Genomic DNA, 27,420 nt, shown 5'->3' with positions numbered 1-27,420 from the left:
ACCCAGCTGGCGCACCTCTGGAGGACGTCGTGGAAAGCGCCGAAATGTGTAAGGAAGGAGGATCCACCTGATGAGGGGACCGGCCAGCATTGGTGTCATCTGATGTATTTAAGGTAGGTGGGGAATGATTTTTTCCCCAAAACAAAATCATTTTCACCGCGACATCAACATGTCGACTGCACGTCAATATTGATGACGTCATCGACAATTAACGTCACGGTGACACGCATTAAGTCATGACATTACCTAATCGTTTTACCAAAATCCGTCATACATGTGGCATAAGAATTGACAGAAAAATCTCGTGGCTAAAACTGGTTACAAATTAGTGAATGACGGGAAAAAATTCCACTTTGTAATTAATTAGTGTTATCACCTAAATTCTTTTTCAGGTTGTATACAACGATGTATGAAGTATGGATTGAGAAACGTGAGTTCTTGTTTTATACTCATCAAATAATAACATCATTACCATACAAAAATAAGCGATGATAAATTAGGGTAATCTATCAAACAATTACGTGTGGGACGAAAAACTGATAATATGTCATGTCAAATTGCCGCAAAAGTTATACAAAAAAGTAATCTTCAACGAAAATTTATAGATTCACGAAGCTTAAATTAGGATTACAGCAGTATGTGTCGCTGTGGAAAAATCCTATATACTGAACGCATCTATCATCGTCCAGCTATTAATCAATATACACGAATTACTGTTTGTATTTGAATAAGCTTGTACAAAGGATCGCAGTGAAGGGTAAGTGACCCCTCAATTAAAGCTGCTGCGCCATATTAACGGTGATAGGTTCTCTGTTATTAGATGGATGTTGTTTATTCCGTAAAGATTATCCTTATGTAAAGCGTTAGGATCCTAATCAATAGGGTTCAGGACCACCGATTAATTACTAAACATCTACCATAAATGATTAACGGACTGTTTTTATCCTCAGTTTTGCGAATTCGTTGATTTTTGTTACAAAAGTTCAAATATTTTATTCCTTTCTTTCTTCTTCCTAACGTCTCCATTGAGACCATTGAATATTTGGCCTTCAGCGCTCTTACCCCTGAGACAAAGGGTTTGGTTCTGTTCCCTGTCTATAAAAGTGGTAGTATTTTTGCTCCAGTTTAAAGCTCAGTATACTTGGAGTAGGACAACTGTAATGTAACCGAGTGGGTGTGTGCTGGTATCTCAAACCACAGATACCGAACATTACACCAACACTACCATATTTGACTCACAACGGGTAAATATTTTCGAAACTTTCAAATATGCAGGTGGGTGTCTAAAGACATTTCGCAATTCTGGAAATACCAAAGATGTCACAATACGTGTTACATTTCCATACATATTAATTTTATAACACTGGCGTGACAACGTATAGGAGAGTCAACAACAGAGATACTATCTTTGATATTGATTAATGAAAACGATAATATACCATGTCTCCTTCGCGTGTCAGCTAACCGACCATATAATAGTACTAGTAATACGATCACTGAATTATGAAATTCAATGAACTGACAATTGTTCCGCTCAGCATCATGAGTAAACACTAGAAACACCAACAATAAAAAGATGCCTCCATTTACTGAACCAGCCTGTCTATCTAGGCATGATGCTTGTTTTAACTATAACAAAACGACGTCCAGGCAATTTGGCTTGGCTAATATTATGGCGAAAGGACTTTGATCTTATATTTTGTTTTCACATTTAATCGAATGGCCAATTATTCAATATTTACATATCTATTATCATTAATGAATTCTAATTTGAAAATGTAATTTTAATATGGATGATCGATGAGGCCTTTATGGGATATCGGGACGGTATTCATCGATCAGTTAGTTTTGAGTGTTTGGTTTAGTTTCTGACGAATAGTATACCAATTAGTTAAAGTATGTGATTTGCCTACATGCGGATGGTGCGTGATATGTAGAACGTGTCAACATACTCGATCAGATGTAACCGTACTGATAATCATTTTTGTAAAATAAAGTGAACGTTATAGAATAAATAGTTAAAGTGGTTAAGTTCATATAGTTATAGTTAGAAGTGTTACGGGTAATAATAATAACGGGTTCTTGGATATAGGAAATACAATTGCTTTATACTGATGAAGATGCAAACACATTATACTGTCGAGCTCTTAAAAGTTCTTATAACGAGTTTTATTTCTTTACAATTTATATGAATACAGAAAATCAATGTCAGTGGATCCGAAAAGGTCTTGCTGTCAGGAAGTCCCAAAAGTCACCTTTGTAATTATTGTATGGCAATAAAAGGTCACTAGATTTAGGATATTTTCTCCTCTTCCTACCTGACTGCTCCTGCTTAGCGTTCAGTATAAAAGGAGTAGGACGACCGGTGTGCCTGTTGTCAGTATAATGTGACCGGGAGCAGTGTATTTGGCGGGATGCTTCAGTGCGATATCACTATAATACGAATATATCGCAGTCTCCCAAAACATACAGACATTCACACACCACAACTCTTTGCGCACATGGGAGGCCGTACTATTAACGACCCTGGCTGTTAATAGGACTTTAATTCTACTAAATAACAAATAAAAGAAACCTTCTTTGAGACAGAATGCCATATATCTTTTCCTTCTGTATTTTGGTAGTAGCAGTGATATTTGTTACTTTCCCTTTGTGAAGCAATAAAAATATCATCTTCATCTCGAAACAAAGAGCATTGATAGTTTATATGCAAGACTATTTTCTAAAATGCTTCGTACTTTAGATTTCGTGACCCATTTTGCATTAGAGATTGTAAATTGCCTTTACTTGGTATAAATGTGACAGTGCCGTTAAATGCAACAGCTATTATTTTGACATCAATAACAGGTGACATCCGAACACTAGTGATTCCTTATTCTGATAAATCTAGAACAAATTTCTTGTTTTGTAACGGTCTAAAGGGCAATATCAACACCAGATGGTGGGCTATTCAAATCGCCTTTCGTTCGTGGTCCGTCGTCCGTCTGTCTTTCCGTCCGTTAACAATTCTTGTTTCCGCTATTTCTCAGAAAGTACTGAAGGGATCTTTTTCAAATTTAATATGTAGGTTTTCCTAGGACCCTTGTTGTGCATATTGCATTTTTGGACCAATCGGTGAACAAAATGGCCGCCAGGCAGCTATCTTGGATTTTGTTAGTTAAAGTGTTTGTTACTGCTATTTCCCAGAAAGAACAGAAGGAATATTTCTCAAATTACATATGTAGGTTTCCCTAGGACGCTTGATGTGCATATTCCAATTTGAGACTGATCGGTCAACAAGATGGCCGACCGGCCGTCATTTTGCATTTTGGTTTTGGAAGTTTGTTACCACTATTTTCCAGAAAGTATTGAAACGATCTTTCTCAAATACCATACGTAGGTTACCCTTAGCCCCTAGTCGGTCACCAAGATGGCTGACAGCCCGCCATCTTTGATTTTGACAGTGAGAAATTGTTAACGATGTTTCTCAGAAAGTATTGAAGGGATCTCTCTCAAATTTCATATGTAGGTTCCCCCAGGGCACTAGTTTTTATATCGTATTTGGTAACTGATCGGTCAGCAAGATGGCCAAACGGTCGTCATCTTGGATTTTGATATTTATCTCTATTCGTCAGAAATTACTGAAGAGATATCACTCAAATTCCATGTGTAGGTTCCCCTTGGGTCCTAGTTGTGCATAGTATTTTTAGGACTGATTGATCAACAAGATGGCCAACCGGCCGCCATCTTGGATTTCACAAATGTTTCTCAGAAAGTAATGAAGCGATCCGTCTTAATTTTCATATGTAATATGTTTGAAAAAGTTTGAAAAACAGGGATAAGATCCCTCTTTCCACTGTCAGACATAGATCATTCTTTGGTGGGCGACAAGATCCCACTGGGGTCTCTTGTTTTGTTGATTTTATTTTTATACTGTGCTAGCAATTAACCATCAATTTATTGTAGGATTAAGTGGTAACGTGTACTCTTCATATTTTAATACCAAAAACTACGAAACGAAAATTGTATAATATGTATTATGATAGACAATTATTATGTAACATAGACCAATTATACATAATATAAATACAGTTACATTAAACATGGGTCATACAAACGCAGCACTTGTTACAGGTTAACACTTGTATCCCCCTGTCAAAATAGCTGCAAGTTTAGATATATCTGTTCATTGTACAACGATAATGCTTCAATGAAGATATAGGATAGAAATGCCATTACTATCTGAAATTAATAATGGCACACCTTTATCGAAAACGTTACAATTTAATCAAATACACTGTAACTAATACCACAAGAAATTACTAATTCTAAATATATACATTGTTCATTTCAGGTATTCTGTTACTGAATTTCCAGCATGATAATTGGGCGTGATTAGATTGAGAAATATTCTCTAACAGGATATTAAAGTCATTTATTAATTGCCGTGAGAATTTTTTTTTACCATCCTGTATTTGAAATCCTGAAACGGTTTTTGTTGTAACTACGCTAACAAACAAAAATTAGTAAATTAAAATATTTGCATAGAATTACCCATTGTGTTTTATAATGGTTTATCGATTTCGATTAAGGTTACAGTTCATCTTGGTGTTTATTGGTACATTTCCTTTGTGTAAATCCACTCATATATGATAGACGGACAGGTGATGTGGTGTTTGATTCTCTGTAAATACACAAACAAAAGTATCATGGGGATAGACGTAGATGATGTCCGTTACTGATTAATCTAGACGTTTTGATTTCGCCATCATTATGGATTTTCTACAGACTACCGATGGTGTTTGTATTGTCAAAACTGTTTTTGAATTTTGATTAATTGATGTGGAACCAGGCGTTTCCAATTCAAATATTTATCAGTTATTACTATTCCTTTAGAACTTTACTTTGACAATAATGACCCCCTAATGGTCTGTACTTGTTGACCAGTTAAGGGTATCTGAAACTGATAATGTTTATTTACACCTTTCTTTAAATGTTAGGTAAATCGTTATCTTTGAATTCTATTGAATTAATATGTATGTGTAGGACATCAGTCGCAAATCAACTTGATCATGATTGCCCTCTTATTAAATATAAAGGTTTCATAATGGTCATGTTTTTAGTGTGAGTGTACTCGTACTATTATTTTCCTTGTTGGATGTAGAGTCTGTGTACATTCGCTATGCGCAGATTCCAAATGCGCACGCGATACCGGAAGTCAGTGTCTTGTAGCGTTTAATAGATTTCGTCATGATTAAGTGACACCAAACTTTCAAAAACTTATATAAAGATATACTTGTCAGCGATAATCTACTAGAATTAACAACATTGACATTACACATTGCTAAACGCATTTGTTTTGTGTAAACTTCAAGAGGCGTATCATACAAACTCTTGCATCGGTCACGAAATTCTAAGCATCTGATCGACTTTTGAAACCTCCGGAACAATACAATGCAATTCAGGTTTATTAAGTCAATAAAAGAAAGTGACGAAACGGAGAATTTTAAGTACCGGCCACATATTTAATTTATTTCACATATTCCCAGGTCCTAGGTGTACGCATACGTTGCACTATCGCTTACTAAACCCTGTGACCATAGACCGTATTTGCTGCAGTTCTAACAAGGACATAGTCATTCAGATCCCCCGCTAATGGAGATATCAAAGCTGAAGTAAGTGTGATTGTGGAGACTTATGTGTATGAAAAAAACCCAGGAAAAAGGTAGTTGAGCTAAAGAGAGATGGAGTATAATTCAAGTAGAGCGGGGCTACAATTGTTGAATCAGGTATACAGCCTTGACATTTATATTAGACTATATACACAAAGATGGGTGGAGTTTTGCAAAGTAACATTTACCATTTACCATGATATTATCAGCAATGTTTCCATGGTAACGGAAAAATGCAAAAAATGAAAACCTAAAAATAGAAAAGGTACCACTAGACCATAAAAAGAATGTGTCTATGAAGTTTCGTGGAAATATCTCTGCTGCTTTTAGAGTTATGCTCCGGAAATGAACCTGCTACAAAAATATGATATTTTCAGCAATGTTTCTATGGTTACAGAAAAAAGCACAAAAAGTGAAAACCTAAAAATAGCAAAAGGCACTACTAGACCATATGAACAATGTGTCTATGAAGTTTCATGAAATATCTCTGCTGGTTATAGAGTTGTGCTCCGGAAACGATTCTTACACAAAAATCTGCCATTTTCAGCAATGTTTCCATGGTTACAGAAAAAAGTACAAAAAATGAAAACCTAAAAAAGCAAAAGGCACTACCAGACCATAAGAAACAATGTGTCTATGAAGTTTCATGAATATCTCTGCTGGTTTTAGAGTTGTGCTCCGAAACGATTCTTACCCAAAAATCTGCCATTTTCAGCATTTTCCATTGTTACGGAAAAAGTGCAAAAAGAAAACCTAAAAATAGCAAAAGGCACTACTAGACCATAAGACCAATGTGCCTATGAAGTTCGTGCATGGTTTTAGAGTTATCTCAAACGAACCTTATACAAAAATATGATATTTTCAGGTTTTTGTTACCAAAAATGAAACCTAAAAATAGTTCTAGTAAGACAATGGAAGTTTCGTGGAAATATCACTTCTGGGAGTTATGCTCCGATTAACGGACGGACGGACGGAACCCATATTTATAAAATTATATTAATATTATAAAATTATACAGCTTTGCGTAAGAGAAACAGAATAAAAACACGTCATAAAATACGTATACCAGTCTGAGTGTCTGAGCAGCTCTAGATCTAATGTACCCCAGAAAGGCGTTCAAGCACGACACAAGTAAGTCACCACGTACACAGTGACTGGACGATGTTCTAACGGACGACTTTTTTGAACAGCGAAACAAGTGTATCGTATCAATATCTATATGATAATAAACACACTTCTATGTAACAAAGAACTTCAAAGTTATTTCATATTTAAAGTTCTGATGAAGTAAAGGAAAGTATTTTTTACAATGCACCAAGGGTGTAAGCCATCTCCTTGTAATAGTCCCAAGGATAATGAGCGAAAGTGCTACGTACACCTGTTGCAAAGGATGATTTCATAGCGGAATTTAAGGTTAGGAAGTATTTAGCGATCACTTAAAGTCTAACAGACATACTTCTAGTTTTTTATATATGTAATTTAGATTACCAAAGAGTGCATTGCATACATATCGGAAATAAAACCAGTTGTAATGGAAGTTGGGGAAGTTGTTATGCTTACAAAGTCCACTACTGTCACAGCGTGTGAAATGTTAAAAGTAGCATCGTTGTGCACCATTACAAAATAATGGTGGGCCGTATTGTATGCAGAACCTTCGTCCGCACAAGTTGAGCAACGCAACCTTTGCCTAGAACTACTCAAATCGTTCTTAGAGAAGTGTATTTTACCTTATTAGATGCATGTCGGGAAAATAATCAACTGCTTGGTAAATAGTTTTTAGCTCACCTGGTCCGAAGGACTGAGATAGGCTTATGGGATACTGCGGCGTCCGTCGTCCTGATCCGTCAACAATCGACTTCTTCTCCATAACCGCTGGTCGGATTTCAACAAAATTTGACTGGTAGCATCCTTATGTGCTACTTACTGAAAATTGTACAAATGATAAGGCTGACACCAAGGGGCCTGAGGGGCGGGGCCAAAAAGGGGTAAATTTGGCTATTTCCATATAAACGACTTCTTCTCTGAAACCAAGCATGGGATTGCACCCATAATACAATGGTAGCATCCTTATAAGGTGGGGATTGAAAATTGTACAAATGATAGGGCTGACCCCTGGGGGCTTGAGGGGCGGGGTCAATTTGGCTATTTCCATACAAACGACTTCTTCTCTGAAACCAAGCATGGGATAGCACCCATAATGCAATGGTAGCATCCTTATAGGGTGGGGATTCAAAATTGTCCAAATGATAGGGCTGACCCCTGAGGGGCGGGGTCAAAAAGGGGTCAATTTGGCTATTTCCAAATAAACGACTTCTTCTTTGAAACCAAAACTGGGATAACACCCATAATGTAATGGTAGCATCCTGAAAGGGTTGGGATTCAAAATTGTACAAATGATGGGGCTGACCCCCGCCGCCAAAAGGGGTCAATTTGGCTATTTCCAAATATATTACGTCTTCTCTGCAACTAAGCATGGGATAACATCCATAATGCAATTGTAGCATCCTTATAGGGTTGGGATTCAAAATTGTAAAAATAATAGGGCTGACCCCTTGGGGCCTAAGGGGCGGGGTCAAATGGGGGTCAATTTGGCTGTTTCCATGTATATGACGTCTTCTCTGCAACTAAGCATGGGATAGCACCCATAATACAATGGGAGCATCAGTATAGGATGGGGATTCAAAATTGTGCAAATGATAGGGCTGACATCCGTGGGACTGAGGGGCGGGATCAAAAGTGGTCAATTTGACTATTTCCATATGAACAACTTCTTCTCTGCAACTAAACAGTTGATTACGCTCATATTGCAATGGTAACTTCCTTATAGGGTTGGGATTCAAAATTTTGCAAATGATGGGGCTGACCCCCCGGGGACCTGAAGGGTGGGGTCAAAAGGAGACCTCTTAGCTATTTCAATATAAACGACTTTTTTTCTCTGCAACTAAGCATGGAAGAGCACTCATACTGCAATGGAAGCATCCTTATAGGGTTGGGATTTGAAATTGTATAAATAATAGGGCTGAACTCCGGGGCCTAAGAAGGCAATAGACGCGGGGTCAAAAAGGTCAATTAGACTACTATTTTCATATAAATTACTTCCTTTCTGAATCTATGTATTAGCATATTTGTATGGCATCAATAGCATCATTATATGGTTGTGATTCGAAATTAAACTTTTGTAGTCAATTTTGCTAATTTTTCTAATTGTCAGAGTCTTTATGATAATTACTTAAACAAACAGGTGAGCGATACAGGCCCTCTGGGCCTCTTGTTATTGTTTAACGTACGTGACACCGGCTTGTGAATGGGTACGTTTAGCTATATGATTTCGAAATTCAATGTCAGTAGGACTATGAAAAGGGAAAGCGTTCCTATATTACAAGACGAAACAATACGAATACACCGCAGCCTCTCAAACACTTACCTCGCACTTCACACACGCAACATACCGCATGCACACATTGGAGGCCGTCCTTAAGTGACTCCTTATGACTCCTTTCTCCTTATGCCGGCTTTACCTTGACAGCACTGTTCACAAATGGTAATGATAATGGCTGACTTAAAGTGCGAGCCAGCTTAACTCCTTCATCTAAACACATACTAATCAGAGATAAACTTTAGGTCACAATAAATATCTGTATCTGTTTTAACATCGGTCACAACTGAAAAAGTGTTTGTGTTGCGCTGAACATCCACTTTATACTGTATCCCATGTATGACATGTGTTGCATTTATAAAATGTGTGTGGTTTGGGGAATTGTAGTATGTTTGCGTTGGGTTTCCTCTGATGCAGAAGTGGACATGCCTGTCAATTTTATAGTGCTATCTCACTGTATTGTACACTGTGTAGTGGTTACCAATGATCTTGCGAGTTCACTTAAATCAGTTTGAATTTTGAGACAAATGTTACTATGTCATCTATACTATGTGTCTAAATTCGTTATACTCATTGTGACAATGTTTGCATTGGATGTCATTTAAAACAAGTATTTTGTTTATATAACGTTATAGCATTATAACGACACTACGGATACACCTGGGAACTATAAGCAATGACTGTTTGAAGTGAAAGGCTACCCGTTTATTCGTTTCCATTAATTAATTGTCCAGTGACGTTTCCACAATGATGGTACAGGCTTGTGTCTATACCCAGTATTGATCTATCGGTGGGGTACCCGATCGCACGGCACTGTATCAGTCACTCACAGGTATAGCGACTAACGTGTAAGCATCTTATACAAAACGTTACCGATAACATCTGAAACATTTCTCTTTATTTGTTTCTTCGGGGATCTTAAACATTGATACAAACCATAGTATAATACACGGATGAAGGATTCCTATGTATTTGGACTCCTTAATTCAAAAATGAAAACAAACGAGTTCGGAATAGTGTGACGAAACAATAATGAAGAAGATCAAAGTAAAACCGGCCGTAAACAATATCATGAGGAAAATGAGCTCCCAAAAGAAACCTCCAAGGAAAACACCTTCCCCTCTGGGTGATCCTCCAGTTTATTCCGTGACAGAGCCGCTTCCACCCCCGGAAGCAACTGTTGTACCTCTGGAGTACCGGACGGACATCATGATGGCAGTACCCGCAAAACCACCTCTCCAGGAGAAGACGTCACAAGAGAGTCCATATCTACCAGATACGAATGTTCAGGGATTGTGGCAAACATTCCGGTCAAATACGACCATGCACGGACTGAAATATGCCAGCGATATACACAAGTACAAACTCCGGGGGTAAGTTTGAATTTTTTTCTAAAAATTAACTTTATCTCTTTAATATCCTGGAGGTAGGTCGATTCCTTATCAGAAGGAATTAAATAAAACAATGAAAAGTATACTAATTGATGTGTAAACAACTTTTTAAAAGATGAAAATATCGACACGAGACGATAAGGCAAACGTCTTTATCCAAAAATGAAAATCACAATGTTGTAAAACTAAACATTTGTAAGAGTCAGTTATATCACGATAAGTGTTTTATGTGATATTTTTACATTTAAAACAGGTGCCGATTTCTCGAAACAAAAATACAGACTTATGTCAAAGCTTAAGCTTTTCTCCTTCTTTAACCTATATGAAAAGATATAATTTAAGTCAGTTTTTGACATAAGTGTCAAAAATCGGAACCAGCTATATTACATACAATTTTTATGTGTAGATCATGTACTTTTTTTTATACTTGACTAAGACTACACTGCATGACACTAGGAAGATGTTAACCAATTGACATTTGTATCTTGGTTTGTTGTTTGCTTACTCTTTCAAATGAATTTGTGTATCAAATGGCTGCATGCTATAATAACATTCATATTCACCATATTTTCCATCTTTATTGAAACCGATATTTTTAATATCCCTATGTGTGACTATAGGTTTATCACAAAGCAAGAATCGAGTTTTATGGAAAGTTAACGATTATCAAGACATTACGCAATGCTAGTATAAGAACTAAAAAAAATAGTGGATTCATGTTGAAATAAAGTTTTAAACCGCTTTCAATCGGCAATGATGTATCAAGAAGTAAATTTTACACGTTTGTAGATTATGAGTCAACATTTAATACGCACTGTAAACCAAGTTCATTATTTGCACGGTCGAATTCAATTCGGGAAAATAAAGTTTTAAACCCCGCTTTCAATCGGCAATGATGTATCAAAAAGTAAATTTTACACCTTTGTAGCTTAAGAGACAACATTTAATACGCACTGTAAACCAGTTCATTATTTGCACGGCCGAATTCAATTCGGGAAAATTAACTGCTGAGAAAAAAAGTAAAAAGTTGTTAGGTATATAAGTAAGTTGTTTTTCAGTAATTACTATGATCTATGTAAGCTAAGATTTTGCATTACACAAATGGTGCTATTTTCCTTCAAATAGTAAACTTACATTGTATATAATTACATGTACTATTTGGCTTCCTTCATATTAGGTTTTTTTAGCGTTCTCCTCGACATTTTTGCATTTAATCTTAATTGATGGTTCGCCAGCTGTCAATCAAACATCACATGATTGCATTGTGTACGCTAATTTTTTCCGACATTGAATATGTACACTTGCGTGTGCGAAAACGAGGCGTGGCAACATACCGCCTGGCGTTGGGGCAATAGCGATATATTTACACTTGCTAGGCTTGGTCACTATACGCTAATACTAGCCGATTTTGTTTACCATAACTGCATGGTAACATTGAACTTTGAACTTGCGTATGAAAATGTGCTATGCAACGTAAAAGGACTACTTTTTTAAAAGAAACACATGGCTTTATTTACATTTTGACGCAACATTACGTGTATATTGTTGTTTTTTATAGAATTTTGGAAAAATGTAAACAATATAAACATGTTTTATATTTATATGTAACTTGTACAATTGTATAAAGAAACGGAAAAATATCCCGAACGGGGCGACGTGCATTCATTTTTGTTAAAAATGATGGTGTCAAATGTAAACATTACCTCTGTGAGTATGTTCGTCCTACGATCGAGTCTTTGGGGTGGACGGGCGTGAGACCCTCTGATAGAGGTCAGTTATAAACATATCCTCTTGTCTTTGTTCTTTGAGAATTTAATCATGTGTATTATCGAACATGCACCGCTAGTAATCCACGTGTTGACAGTTATGCGTCACCACAAATACATTGTATCCATCGAACACAAGTGAATTTGTTTCATCTATCGATGGCGATGGATCTAAACGTAGATTATATAATCACATGGATCCCAAGGATGTAATATCGTCAGGTCAGACGACATCTGAAACACATTGAGCTACTTGAAAATCGGTGTTTTGACAACTTCGGCAAACTCAAGTGTGTAAGCGTGCGTCAGCTTCTCCTCGCTGCACAATAACGGTCACCGAGTTTACACATGTGGCCGTGTTCAAATTCTTTATGTTATTACGCTATATATTAACTTTTAGCAAAATTGAATATATATTGAAAATTCTGATCAGATTAAATAGAATTATCTCTGAAATTAACTTTGTTTGTCATGTTTATTTTACAATAAAATACTGAATTTTTTGTCGTCGCGGATGAATAATTCTACCTTATGTGAAGAGTCATTATTCGCTGTTCAATTGAGTAAGTTCCTCCCACTTTTGACCGACTTTTATTGAATAATTACGTCACATTTAAATGACGATTTTATTGTATAAAATATAAATAAAAAATGCCATGTGAGTGTAAATGTAGGGATTGGATTTCGCTTTTATGTTAACCATGCTTGTATGGAGCAATTCATCTAAGAATATATTCAATATGGGGCGATAACGCGCCCCATAGAATATATTCTTAGAGGAATTGCTCCATACAAGCATGGTTAACATAAAAGCGAAATCCAATCCCTATATGTTTCTAGGATAATCACAAAAATCATTGTTTGTGAAAAATATATATAATAGTTGATGCACTTCATATATGCAGTTCAATTCTGAATCCATTTTCTTTAAATTATTAAAATACGACCGATACTCGAAAGACAATATCAACTGTATATTACACAAATATTTTAAACAAAGAGGAGGACATTTCTTGAGGCTTTAATGTAATGCTAAATATTGTTTGAAACTATGTGAACCCAAAATGTTTTTAGTTGGCAGTGAATGGTTGGAATGGTGAATACTCGCTAGACAAAAGGCATTGGCTATCAGCTGTCTTGCTGAAATAACTGCTGATTTTGACCTTGGGTAAAATTGCCTAAACCTATCCCCGGACGGGTCCATATGCAAACTCATTCTTGTACTTTATACTTAGATGATATTTTTGTTTTTCAGTGTGATCTGGATTGTGGCGTTACTTTGCATGGGTGGATTGTTGATATACACTTGTGTCGACCTTTTTAACAAGTACATAGAACACTCAACGATATCCAACATCAAGGTGGAACTGGTGAATGAGCTGTCCTTCCCCTCCATTACCTTCTGTAATCTCTCACCCTACAAGAGATCCGCCCTCAAACCTGACGGCGTTATGGACCATTATCTTCTTACGTTGAGTAGAATGAAGGATTTCGTACCTGAAATCGATTATGACCATCCTTACTACAGTAACCTTTCGAATCCTATTCCGGACGGCTGGATTTATAATGTGTCAAGCACGGTGTATGACTTCTTCGGCGCCTGTGTTGATATGAAGGATGTCGTGCAAGAGTGTGAAGATGTGTTGGTTCCAAAATTGACTGACATGGGATTGTGCTTTACGTTCAACAGCAGAGAATATATCAAGAAAAATGGTTCTCTGATTACAACTTCTACCGGAAGTACAAAGTCACTCGCATTTTACATCATGGTGAATCAAGGTGAATACGTATACAGTGACAACATGGGAGCGGGAATGAAGGTAAATATTTTTTGTTTTCTCCAAATGTATTTCATTTCAAATGTCACCAGCGACTGATTGACAAAAAACAATATTAAAAACACACTAATGCATTGAAATGACATTCTGGCTAATTAATTTACAAATTGTGAACTCGTCAATACCATTCCGTTATGTTTTTAATGTTCTCTAAGGTATATCAGTATCGTGTATCAACACTTGTAAAATGAACTTTTGGTATGACTTTCTCCATGTCTTACAAACTTCGTCTAATTTTGCCTTTTCTACTCGTATATTCTGTTTATTCGGATGATTTTGAGTACATTTTCTATCTTATTAATACAGATTGTAGTCCACGACCCAGATGAAGAACCCGACACAGAGAAGGGATTCTTTGCATCCCCTGGTTTCTCGTCCTATGCTTCATTAGAGCTAACAAAGGTAAGCACTGCCCGGTAACAGGCTGGACACGAACTTTCGACAGCAACTTATAAAAACCAAGCACATTTTTTCCTATAACGAACATTTTCACTGACTTAAAAATTACTTTATTTTTATTCAGCCAATAAAGAAATAAATGACGTCACCATTTATGAATTCGCCTCAGGCTGGTTGATATATCGACGTGCCTGTAATTATTTCATAGAAAAAAGAGACAAATTAAAAACTTTGTGTAGTTTGGCCTTTTGGCCCCCTAATCCATTACATTTTCAAAACTGTTATTATGTTGTTGAAATCGTTGTATTTGAAATATAAAGTATATCTCTGATTCAACTGTAATCGATCTTTTCAAATTTTGTAGCTGTAGTTGCCGTGCTAGCCATCCAAACTTTGACTATTTTTTTTTTTTTTTTTTTTTTTTTGTGAAGATTTTGTCTAAAAATACCATAGAGCGCATCCTTGAACAATTATACGATTGACTGTTATATGTATGCACTTCCGATACATCTTTAGAAGAAATGTAAGTTTTGTTCAAGAATGCACTCTATGGTATTTTTAAACAAAAAATTTGCAAAAAATTGTCAAAAAAGTTTACTTTACACTATTACCATCATTGAGAAGTTTCAGCTTCTTATTTCCCTTCTAAAAGTATTTAAAATATTTAATTGCATCCCAAAATAATCCATGACACTAAGACATTTATGGAATAAGGTACTAATTGCAAACAACAAAAGCATTTTTTTTTATTTTAATAAATGTATATATATTTTTGACTTATATGCACAATTGTTGTTCAAATGATAGATACTATAAACAATTATGCTCTGTCAGTAGTGGAGGATCTTTGAATATTCAGATCATTTCAAAAGCAATACCTTCTATTTTTTAATATGAAATAATTTTAATCCTGCTGAGGATTTGTCGATTTGAAATATTCAATGAATCCATTCATTAAGGAAGAGTTAAAGACTTTCGGTATTTGTTTAACAAAATATTTCCATATTCAATTTCAAAGTTGAATCAGTAAGCACTTGAATTGATTTCCTTTTAACATCCTTTCTTTGGTTAACTCTTTGTTCAATAGAATCATTATTTCAATATTGATAAAAAATCTAAAAACCCTATATTCTGAATAAATACAGCACTGCATGCATCATCTATTCATTTGCAGTTAATGTATAGATCAATGGTAAAATAATAAATGTTGTTCAAATACTTAAACTCAAGAAAAAAAATCGTTAATACTGATATTGACAAGTTATTATACAGGAAGATACAAAGTTTAATGTTTGATAGTCGTGTTACTATTTACTTAATGATTTAAAATTTATTAATGTTCTGACCAATTTTGTTTGATATAGACCATATTTCTCTAGACCAGATCTAACGTCGTATGCCTGTCGTCTGGTAAATTTATAATACAGTATCGGAAAACATTACATACAATTAGTAGAACAGTTATATCTATAGATCGGGCTTGTATTGATATATGCACTTTTCTTTAGTTGGTTGATTAGGGTTACGTCTGTAAAGGGTTATTTACAATAAGCGGTATACATATTTAAAGGGGAGCAATAATTATTTTTCTAAATCTGACTAATAATGTCGTAATTTATTTGGTTGGATATGATTGGATGTAACCATCTTAGCGTGTATTGCTCAATATAATATCTGGACAGCTACCTGCGACAGGCGCCAACAAAGAGCTACAGCGCGCCATGCAACAGTGAGCCAAACAAAGAGCGACAATATACAGTGTTTGACTGGGGTTGAGGACAACAGATGATTTGTTGGACCCGAAGACAGACTGTTGCCCGAGGCCGAATGAATGCCGTGGGCATCATTTTGTCAGAGGGTTCAACAAATCATCTGTTGTCCGAAAACCCAGTCGATTACTGTTTTGTTATACCCATTGACTTGCATTGACGTCACCAATTGTAGGTGTGACGTCACTCCCGCCCAACAGCACATTTCAACAGATCTTTGGACCACTCGACGGAATAGTTCATTTATTGGCATTGTTGACATTAGAGTTTATATAGAAATTATAGAGGTATAACAATGTGCAATGTGACACACTGTCGATAATGCGCCAAGCGACAATGGGTCATACAAAAATGCGCCAAGCTTAAAGCGACCATACGACAGTGCGCCAAGCGAAGAGCAATAGTGCGACACTTCGCCATGCGACAAAGCAATAATGCGCCTAGGGCAGGGGCGATGGTACGACATGCTCTATGCAACAAACACACTGTCGCATGACGCATTGTCGCCGAAATCAGCCATCATACTAACGACCTGCGTACGGTTTTATTCCTACATTATAATGATATGTTTCCCATATACAGATAAATCAGCGTACATTTATCATCAAACGGGAAAGATTTTGAGTCCTTATATAAGTAACACAAACCGAATCGTTCAATATATATTTGTATGAATAAAATTTACTATTTTAAACGCGAAAATATAATATCTGCAATAAATCTTAAAGATGCTCCACCGCTGACAAATGGTATTTTTTCACTATCAAAAACAGGATCAGACGATTTGATATTTTTCTTCACTTACAAAAGTTACTTACTTTACACCATTACCACCATTGGAAAGTTTGAGCTTCTAATTTTACTGCAAGATAAAAATATTTGAAATAATTAATTGCATCCCGAAAAAAATCCGTGGCACTATGTTCTATATAGAATGAAGTTCTGACTGCGCTTGCACCAAAAGCAAAATAAATTATTTTATATTATTTTTTGTGTTAATTAGACATAACATTGTTGTTCAATTGATGAGTATCATTTATGGTCTGTCGGCGATGGAGCATCTTTAAATAATGATTGCTCCCATTCAAATACCTATCCGTATAATTTGGTTTTCTTTAGCGACTCTGCAATATAATTGGTGATGCTATAAGACAGGTTCAGACAAACACTCTATGGTTCAAATAAAAATAAGATAAAAATAAAAATAAATAAGAAATATTATGCTTTACATGAATTTATCAACTACTTTGTTACATACTATTCTGACCGTATTAACCATTCCGTTACCAGTACAAGTACATGCCGTATCCCCACAAATCTATGGGAGGAGGGTATTGTCTTGATACCAAAGACGCCAGCTTCAAGCATGAGCTGATCTATCACGAGACGTACAGTCGGAAGGCGTGCCTGAGAGAATGCAAATATAAATTCCTGATCAGCAAATGTGGCTGCCAGGCACCAACAGACTTCGGTAAGTGTAAGAAATAAGCGTCTAAAACCTGATAACCTGCGATCGCCATTTTCAAATAAAACCTCTTTGTACTACTCTAACCCGTATAAAGGGGTTATTGTGTTTTTTGCTGAAGTCGAATGGTATGACTAACTGGAGCCGGGCACTTAATCTGACGTCTGTCTGCAAGTCCATAATGAGCGCATGAAACCTAATCGTGTTTTTGAAGCTGTCTTTTTTGTTCTTGGCGTGTGTATCCAACTATTGAGAGCACTCCGCCATTCCTCTCACTCTGTACCAATATTCTAATCCGCATCATATTGCAAATTGGTGAAATACAGGTACCTTACATACACGCGACCGCGATCATACTCTCTGTTTTGACAAATGATGAACAGATTGGTTTATGCTTCTTTTTAAATCAAATCGTTTTACAGTAGATAACTGGTTTGCACATCTAGACAACCCGAGATTCCTTCAGACGTCCAAAACTCTAGACAGAGGCGTTACAATGGTACCCGCTACCCCTATTACGTTGTTGCATACTTAAGCGAGATAATATTATAAAAAGAACAAGAACATACCACAGCCTTCCACAACACGCATCATCATACAATATATGGGACAGGATGGGATTTTCGAAATCTCTTGTTTTGGACTACGTCAATTAACGTCATCACAACAAATTGTGCATTCTGCAGTTATTTGTACCTAGAATTGGCGATATCAACAGTTGTGTCGTCTCTTATTCCTCTTAAAAAATGGTAGAAGCACTAGCAAAAGACCAAGAGATACACTCAGACACAGTTTTCCACTATAGTCCTACAAGAAATACCTAAAACATAAAGCTAAAAAGGCAAAAGTAGAGATGCAAAAACAAAATTCACTGGTCTCTGCAGGGTTAATCATTAGTGATTTGGCTGATGTACTCGTTGTACCACAGAATATATGCAAAGGACAATAACGGCATTCTAACGGCATTGCAAGAATCCTAGTTACATTGGAGGTACAGGATAAACTTGACACTAGCATGACCAAGGATGGGACAAATGGCAGCAATTGATGTTAGAAAATATATTTCGCAAAAACCGAACGGTAAAAAAAAAGTAAAACACAAGCATATTGACCGTCTAATCTGCTATGTATGTTTCATGCGGACTGCCTTCCGGTAAATAGAACGTTTGCTGCTGGCATGCCTCATCGTGGTAGACGAGAACTGCGCTAAGCACTACCTACACGGCTGAAGCGGAACCCAACACTATGGCAATGCTATGACTATTATGATGAATCCCGGAAATTTGGAAATGTAATGACTTCAAAACTACTTTTTAAAACTAGTAAGACCGCCCGATGTTTTGTCAGGAAAAGGACTGCGCAGCATGGCGTGAATTGACTGAAAAAGATTCGTGCAGGAGCGGATGAAAATCAGCAGTTTGCCAAAATATTCCCGCCAAATGTTGTCAATTCGTGTTTTTTGAAATTGTTGACAAGCAAATACAAAGAGGTGTTTGATTAAAACCTTGATTTTTGTTGTATTAAACTGATATACTGAGGGTAAAATTAAGGTGTCGACATAAGGTCACAGATGCCGTGAGTTGTGTCCCTTCAAATTGGTTCATAACAACTTGCTCACTTTTTGACGTATTAGTTTGCGTTAGACCACAGAAGGAACAATCTGTCGATATTAGGTAATTTGATGTCACACAGCAAAAGGTTTTGTCTGGTTTCTTGTCTCTGATATCTTTTATTTTATTTATACGTAATGTGTCATTAAGACAGTAATATAATACAAACGGTATATATATATTACTGGAGGCGCTAAATGCGAAATCAATTTTTAAATCTAGTTTCTTGTTCTATCTAGATCGAATGACAATAATTTTAAAATTGATATCGAATGAAAATCGAATAATGATTGTTTTTTTCTCCAATAGGTTCAGAGAGAACATGTACAATGAGAGAACACGCTGAATGTTATTATGTTTACTCAGGTGAGTTTGGAACCTTTCCCATACATTCATATCTAACGAACTTTATGGTAAATACACGTACCTGTATAATTTCACGCTAAATAAAGAAACTTTATTAACAGCAAAAATTGAAATTATCTTACTATTCTGTATTTATGGTAAAAACTTGACAAGAAAACAAGAACGCAAATTACACATTGTTGAAAGAAACGATGCGGATACCAAACATTGTTGATCATAATTGAGCGAGTATTGAATGTTGAGAGACGACAGACGGAAAAGTTCGTGTTCTTGGTAGAAAAGAGATGGGAGTTACATGTTGATGTACAAGAAACCGAAATAAAAAAGAAAATGATTTCATGCGAAAAAATGAATTTCGGTAGCATCAATTAGATATATAACAAATAAACACAATGCGTGCTCGTCAGCAATTCCTATTTTGACTTGCCGAGCAAAACATGATAATACCCATTTACAAATACATTTTGATGGAGCTAAAGAAGCTAAAGACAACATATTATTATTTTTCTTTGTTTAATATAGTAGGTGTGACAACTACTTTATTAATTAATTTGTTAATGACTTTGAATTCCAGCGCAGTACGCCAATAACATGACCCTACAGAACGACTGTCAGTGTAAGACTCCGTGTGAGTTTAACACATACGGCGCCTCCGTTACCACCGCCTACTTCCCATCCGTGCCGAACGATTGGTTCTTCCAACAAATGGGATTCCAAGATATGAGGTACAGTATGCTTTCACGTGTAGCATTAATACGGAATCTTTATAATATGTTACAATAATGATGAAATACATTGTTAACAATGATCATTAATATTACATTAATCGAAATGCTATTTGAAAAATCTATTGTTATTGAACTTCAGCAGGTTTATATAACACTATATTAATCTCAACAGAGACAAAACCTCATCAATGGTTTTACTTTTAAATTGTTTATAACTATTGCATTCGCCATGCTTTGTGTCATTGGTAAACTGTTACAGCAAGTCATTGCGTTACATCAAGCAAATAGCTAAATGCTCCATGGTCAATGAAATTGTGAAAACTTATTTTTCCTCGAACATAATTCATATTCCGGATGTTGAATTCAATAAAATGGTAATTTAGTAATTGATTGGTTAGAACGACATATTAACAGCTAAGAATAAGCTCATTTATATATACAATGTGTTGCATATTTAATGTCTGAATGTTGTTAGAGGCTGTGGTGTATTCATACGTTTACCAGAAAATGATCGATTAGGGACTCTTGTTATATCTACGCAGCATTGATGTAATAAAAAGCTGGTATTTCATTCGATTTTACACAGATGTTTAAACATATTTTGATATTTTAACTCTGTCCTGGCACATGTATATAATTTTGTTAGCAAACGGCTCATACCATAAAATTATCAAACATATTGTCTTGCTATGAACAGATCAAATTTCATGGAAGTGAGAATTTTCTTCGACACATTGAGCTACCTCAACGTTGAGTACCAAGCAGAATATGACCTCGAGAAAATAGTGGGTATGTGATGTATGGGCATACCATGTGTTAATGGCCCAATTTTTCATCTTTGCAAGAACGTTTTCGTTACAAATATCATATTTTACTGCATTCGTATCACTGCCTACTTCATTGCATTTAATATTGCTGTATTAATATGTAATCAAGTTACGTAGAGCTATGAACAGATCAAATTTCATGGAAGTGAGAATTTTCTTCGACACATTGAGCTACCTCAACGTTGAGTACCAAGCAGAATATGACCTCGAGAAAATAGTGGGTATGTGATGTATGGGCATACCATGTGTTAATGGCCCAATTTTTCATCTTTGCAAGAACGTTTTCGTTACAAATATCATATTTTACTGCATTCGTATCACTGCCTACTTCATTGCATTTAATATTGCTGTATTAATATGTAATCAAGTTACGTAGATATGGTGGTGTATATATTCGATACAAAAGAAAACTATTCATCTGAATAGGAATGACCTTGAAAAATTAGAATATTCATAGATCCAGAGGAAAACAATTGTTTACAGACAATTCGATGGATGATCAAGGAAATTGATCTATAAATCCACAGTCTCAAATGTGCAAATGTGTATATCTCTTCATCAACAAGTTCTACTTTCAAATCTAATTAGCCCATGTAAATGTATCTATCATGTAACATGCATATACCGTTATCAAGATCACTGCAAAAAATCAGTTTGAACAAACCACGGAATAATCTTGAAAACAATAATGTTAGCAAGATGTACATGCATATAGGAGTTATCTCTCCTGCCCCCTGAGCTATATAAGAAGTATTAAAGATTCATTTAATGAATATAGCCAACAGAATGCATCATCTGCTTCTGGCATTTATCAATGTTTTGACTACCAGCTTTATTTATAAGTGTATCATTAATCAAACAAAGGAAAGTAATGTTTGTGTATTTGTTTTGAGTTTTACGGCCCATCTACAACTAAGGTCATTTAGGAGGACACGTCGAATGAAAACGTTGATCGGTTTAAAAACATAAAATGATAAGTGAATATATGATTGTTTATTCTGTCGGGATTGATATGACGCTATAAGTCATGTTTATTTTCCAGCTACGCTTGGAGGCCAGATGGGTATATTTCTCGGTGCCAGTCTGCTTACACTATCAGAACTGGTTGAGTTCTTGGTGATGGCTGCCCTTGTCTGCTGCAAGAGATTCACAAGGAGAAGGCGATAGACATGTGATTCAAAGCCTGAAGGAATGCACTTTTGATTTTTATCGACGGATATTTTTTACATTACTCGTATTTTATTTAAAGTTTCTCGGTAGTTTGATTCATTGTCTTGATATGTCTTGTACTTCGATACCACGAATATCCAGATCCCAGAACATTAATGTTAGATTTCCACACGAATATCCAGATCCCAGAACATTAATGTTAGATTTCCACACGAATATCCAGATCCCAGAACATTAATGTTAGATTTCCACACGAATATCCAGATCCCAGAACATTAATGTTAGATTTCCACACGAATATCCAGATCCCAGAACATTAATGTTAGATTTCCACACCACGAATATCCAGATCCCAGAACATTAATGTTAGATTTCCACACGAATATCCAGATCCCAGAACATTAATGTTAGATTTCCACACGAATATCCAGATCCCAGAACATGAATGTTAGATTTCCACACGAATATCCAGATCCCATAACATTAATGTTAGATTTCCACACGAATATCCAGATCCCAGAACATTAATGTTAGATTTCCACACGAATATCCAGATCCCAAAACATTAATGTTAGATTTCCACACGAATATCCAGATCCCAGAACATTAATGTTAGATTTCCACACGAATATCCAGATCCCAAAACATTAATGTTAGATTTCCACACGAATATCCAGATCCCAGAACATTAATGTTAGATTTCCACACGAATATCCAGATCCCATAACATTAATGTTAGATTTCCACACGAATATCCAGATCCCAAAACATTAATGTTAGATTTCCACACGAATATCCAGATCCCAGAACATTAATGTTAGATTTCCACACGAATATCCAGATCCCAGAACATTAATGTTAGATTTCCACACGAATATCCAGATCCCAGAACATTAATGTTAGATTTCCACACGAATATCCAGATCCCAGAACATTAATGTTATATTTCCACACGAATATCCAGATCCCAGAACATCCAGATCCCAGAACATTAATGTTAGATTTCCACACAGATATGCTGCAATTCATCGGCATTATCGATGCCCGCAAGCTTATATTACTACTTCAGATGTATATAAAGGCTTTGTGTAAGACAAGCATATGATTAATACCGTCAGTTGTATTTGTATAAGTTATTGTGTTTTTTAACGAAATATATATATTTATATCAGAACCGTAAGTTCTTTCTCTCTTATACATGTATATCAACATTAAAAGTTTATGATATTGACATATTATTCGCTATTGTAATTTTTAAAAAACAATTATTTATGTTTTAATTGTATATAGTGTTATCAGGCTGTATCACAGATGTCATATGACCTAGAGCGTTTTTCATTGTCTGTATCGACAGAAATCCATTGTGACGTCATGACTGATATTGTAACACGACACAAAGGATTGGATTTCCGGAATTTTGTTTTAATTTCTTTCCGTCTGATATTCTATAAAAGGTTATGACAGAGATGTTCATTTTAATGCAATACAACCAGCACTGTTCATGAAAACTGACGACAATGCAACATTGTCTCTAGTTTGAAATGTTTGATTCATTATTATTAGGATTAAGTAAGATTAGCATCCCTTTCTTTTCTTTGAATGTTTACAAGAAAAATCCCTATAACTCAAATTAAGAAAACATTTAGCTTGAAATAGGTTTTGTTTTCACAATAACCCATGATTCCAGTTATCGAAATGCTACTATAAATTTGACTTATATGTGTAAAATCACAGTTTCCCTATCGAATACCTCTTAACCTTAGTATCAACATTTATATCATATTGTTCACGATAACAGGATTATAATTCCTATTAGTACAAAACGTGACTTTTTCTCGCGTTTTCATTGGCTCAGTCCCCGGGCACTATTTAGCCATAGTCCCGGGACTATGGTTTGGCGCGCTTTTTTATGTACATCATATTGACTAAAATGACATCTCTGTCGCTATTAGCGCTGTTCACTGCCAAACAAGATGTGTGTTTTACAAAATACAAATGTCACGGTTTGGAAACTTGAATGCCAACGAATTTACAAAAGAACGAAATTGCAAACAAACTGAGCAAGCAACTTAATATGCAGTGAGTATTGTCAAAGATTTCTGGCTTGGAAACGGTATAGACGCCTCTGACTATGACATTTCTACCATTACTTTATGTTACAGTGTTCTACGTGGCCGCACTCGTTTAAATAAATTGTAATTGTAGATCGTTCATATGCTAACTGTTTTTCCTATCATTTAATTATTTTCTTCAATTCGTTATGTACTTAAAACATTATTACCTTCTTTTGAGGGCACTATGGTCTCATAGTGTTGTCGAAGGATTTCATAGCACCCACGAATCCGGCTCGGGTACTATGCCGTCCCTCGACCTCGCCTCCGGCTCGGGTACTATGCCATCCCTCGACTTCGCCTCCGGCTCGGGTACTACGCCATCCCTCGACCTCGCCTCCGGCTCGAATACTATGCCATCCCTCGACCTCGCCTCCGGCTCGGGTACTATGCCGTCCCTCGACCTCGTTTGTTTGTTTTATTAATTAACGTCTTATTAACAGTTATGGTCTTGTAAGGACGGCCTCCCATGTATGCGGTGTGTTGCGTGTATGTTGTGTGAGGTGCGTGTTTTGGGAGACTGCGGTATATTCATGTTGTGTCTTCTTGTATAGTGGAACTGTTGCCCTTTTTATAGTGCTATATCACTGAAGAATGCCGCTGAAGACACCAAGCAACAAAACCCAACCGGTCACATTATACTGACAACGGGCGAACCAGTCGTCCCACTCCCTGTATGCTGAGCGCTAAGCAGGAGCAGAAACTACCACTTTTATAGACTTTGGTGTGTCTCGGCCAGGGGACAGAACCCAGAGCCTTCCTCACACGGGCGAACGCTCATCCATCGCCTCCGGCTCGGTTACTATGCCATTCCTCGACAACACTATAAGACCATTGTGCCCTCAAAAGAAGGCAATAAATTGTAACTATCATTATTTTTGATAATACATTGTTATAATACATGTCTAATGGTATACATATTATCAATTTTATTAGGACAGTTTGTATATAAATTGATTGTTGGTCATTTATCTAAATAAATCTTGTGTTGTGGATATTACTTTTTAAATCCACGGAAGCATTTTGTCTTTTGTTACGTAGTGTACCAGTTAACAAACTTACCGAAATAATCCATTTTTCAACATTGAATAATTAACTGAACGTTTTATTAAAATTTTGTTAAATGTTAAGTCAAACATTTGAGTTTACATTTTGTCATCTGAAAAAACCCATTATAAAAGTGATTTCATATACAAGCATCTGCGAAGTATTTTCAAAAACCTGGGCGTATACAAATTGTTCACTTCGCAGATGTGTGTATACAAAATACGAATTCAATGCTTAATATAACATAATCCAAAAAGATCCAGTTATGATAGTTTAAAGATGCTCCATCGCTAACAAATGGCATTTTTTAAGAAACAGAAGACGTTTTAGTATTTTCTTCAGTTACAAAAGTTCTTACTTTACATCATTACCACCATTGAACATTTTGAGCTTTTATACTTCAAGATAGAAATATCAAAATTAATAAATTCCATCCCGAAAAAAAAATCCGTGACACTATGTCGTATGTGAAATGCAGTACTGATTGCGAATGCAGCGTAAGTAAAATAGATTATTTTACATTAATTTTTTTGTGTGTTAACTAGACATAAAGATACACGATTAAACACCAAAAATTGTTCATTTATGCTCTGTCGGCGGTGGAGCATCTTTGAAGTCGGGAAATGTTTTCTGAAACACCTTGCATATAGAGTAAATTTCAAAGATTAACTTGGTTCGCTCCTAACATAAAGTCTGGAGTGCAGACGAGACATGTACCGATTCTAATCAAAATTTGAGTAACTGATATCAATGTTACCTGCCTGCGTTCGTTTATGTTGCCAGTGTGTGAAACGCGAATAATAGCGCGATCGTTGTATTACAATTTCGCCTATTAATTATCAGTGTCATGTAAGGACGGCCTCACATGTATGCGGTGTATAGTGTGTATGTAGTGAGTGGTGATTATGGTATATTCATGTTATGTATTGTATAGTGAAAGTCCCGCCCTTTTTATAGTATACATCGCTGAAGCATGCCGCCGAAGACACCAAGCAACACACCCTGCCCAGTTACACTATCGTAATGCTGAGCGCTAAGCAGGTGCAGAAACTACCAGTCTTATAGACGGTAGTGTATCTTGGCCAGGGGACAGAACCCAGAGCCTAAATGTTCCTCACAGAGCACTCAACAGAAGGCCAAAATTGAGGCAGTTTAAAGATAAGATAATAAATTTAGTCGCCATTAACGGTCATGCGATAGGGAAAACAGGTACAATTCTACCGCCCCACCTTCAGAGCTATTTATCCTTGAGATTAAAAATATTGTTATCAAAAACATGTAGAAATGTAAATATAAGAATTGACGCAAGTCATTTAAGATAATTACCAAAAAATGTCGTTTATAAACCAGTGAACCATAAAATATAACAATTATCTATTAAGATAATGCTACTCACTATAAGGCATGTATTGAGTGATTCAGTGCTTTGGGAGACTACGGTGTTGAGTATCCTTATAGAAATCTACGTACTATTGTCCTAACGTCATCATTGATACTGTTGGCTTTCATCGACGGAATAAATGGTTGATTATCAATAAACGTTGAAAATCATTGTTTAAAGGAATCTGTTTTTTTTATTTATTTTTTATTCATTTTTTTCAAAAAATATGCACATCACAACATATACAGAAGATATATGGAAGACAAGTACAATAGAAGTTACATTTGTAGAGTTATTTCAAATTGAATATTTTAACGTATGTACATACATATATTTAAAAGTAACTTATTAACGAAACAAATACACACATACTACCATTCACATAAAAGATCTATCAAGAGTTATTTCCCTTCCTACAGATGTAGTGAGAAAGTGAACAAGGGGAGACAACTCTTGATAAAAAATTACACCAAAGACAGGACAAAGATACATAAAAAAGAGAGGGGGAAGTGAACCTAGGTCACA

The 27,420-nt window shown here is 35.9% G+C and overlaps 1 protein-coding gene across 1 annotated transcript; it reads left to right on the top strand.

The window, feature by feature from the left end:
* The first annotated feature begins 9,856 nt into the window (after window positions 1–9,856).
* On the top strand, window positions 9,857–27,055 carry LOC138327544 (acid-sensing ion channel 1A-like). The gene is made up of 8 exons (XM_069273717.1): window positions 9,857–10,400; window positions 13,440–14,004; window positions 14,329–14,424; window positions 17,481–17,661; window positions 19,575–19,631; window positions 20,206–20,356; window positions 21,057–21,148; window positions 22,229–27,055. The coding sequence occupies exons 1-8, from the start codon at window positions 10,060–10,062 to the stop codon at window positions 22,351–22,353; spliced, it is 1,608 nt and encodes a 535-aa protein (XP_069129818.1). The 5' UTR covers window positions 9,857–10,059; the 3' UTR covers window positions 22,354–27,055.
* The last annotated feature ends 365 nt before the right edge of the window (window positions 27,056–27,420 follow it).

The sequence above is a fragment of the Argopecten irradians genome, chromosome 7 (assembly GCF_041381155.1).
Source record: "Argopecten irradians isolate NY chromosome 7, Ai_NY, whole genome shotgun sequence".
Lineage (NCBI taxonomy): Eukaryota > Metazoa > Mollusca > Bivalvia > Pectinida > Pectinidae > Argopecten > Argopecten irradians.
The sequence above is the reverse complement of the archived record's forward strand: the minus strand, read 5'-3'. Positions and strand labels throughout refer to the sequence as shown.

Bases quoted from the DNA above. Each gene is read 5' to 3' on its own strand.
- LOC138327544 (XM_069273717.1), top strand. From the start codon at position 10,060: ATGAAGAAGATCAAAGTAAAACCGGCCGTAAACAATATCATGAGGAAA. The intron at 14,005-14,328 runs GTAAATATTTTT...TTATTAATACAG, and splicing joins ACATGGGAGCGGGAATGAAG to ATTGTAGTCCACGACCCAGA. The intron at 21,149-22,228 runs GTATGTGATGTA...TTTATTTTCCAG, and splicing joins TGACCTCGAGAAAATAGTGG to CTACGCTTGGAGGCCAGATG.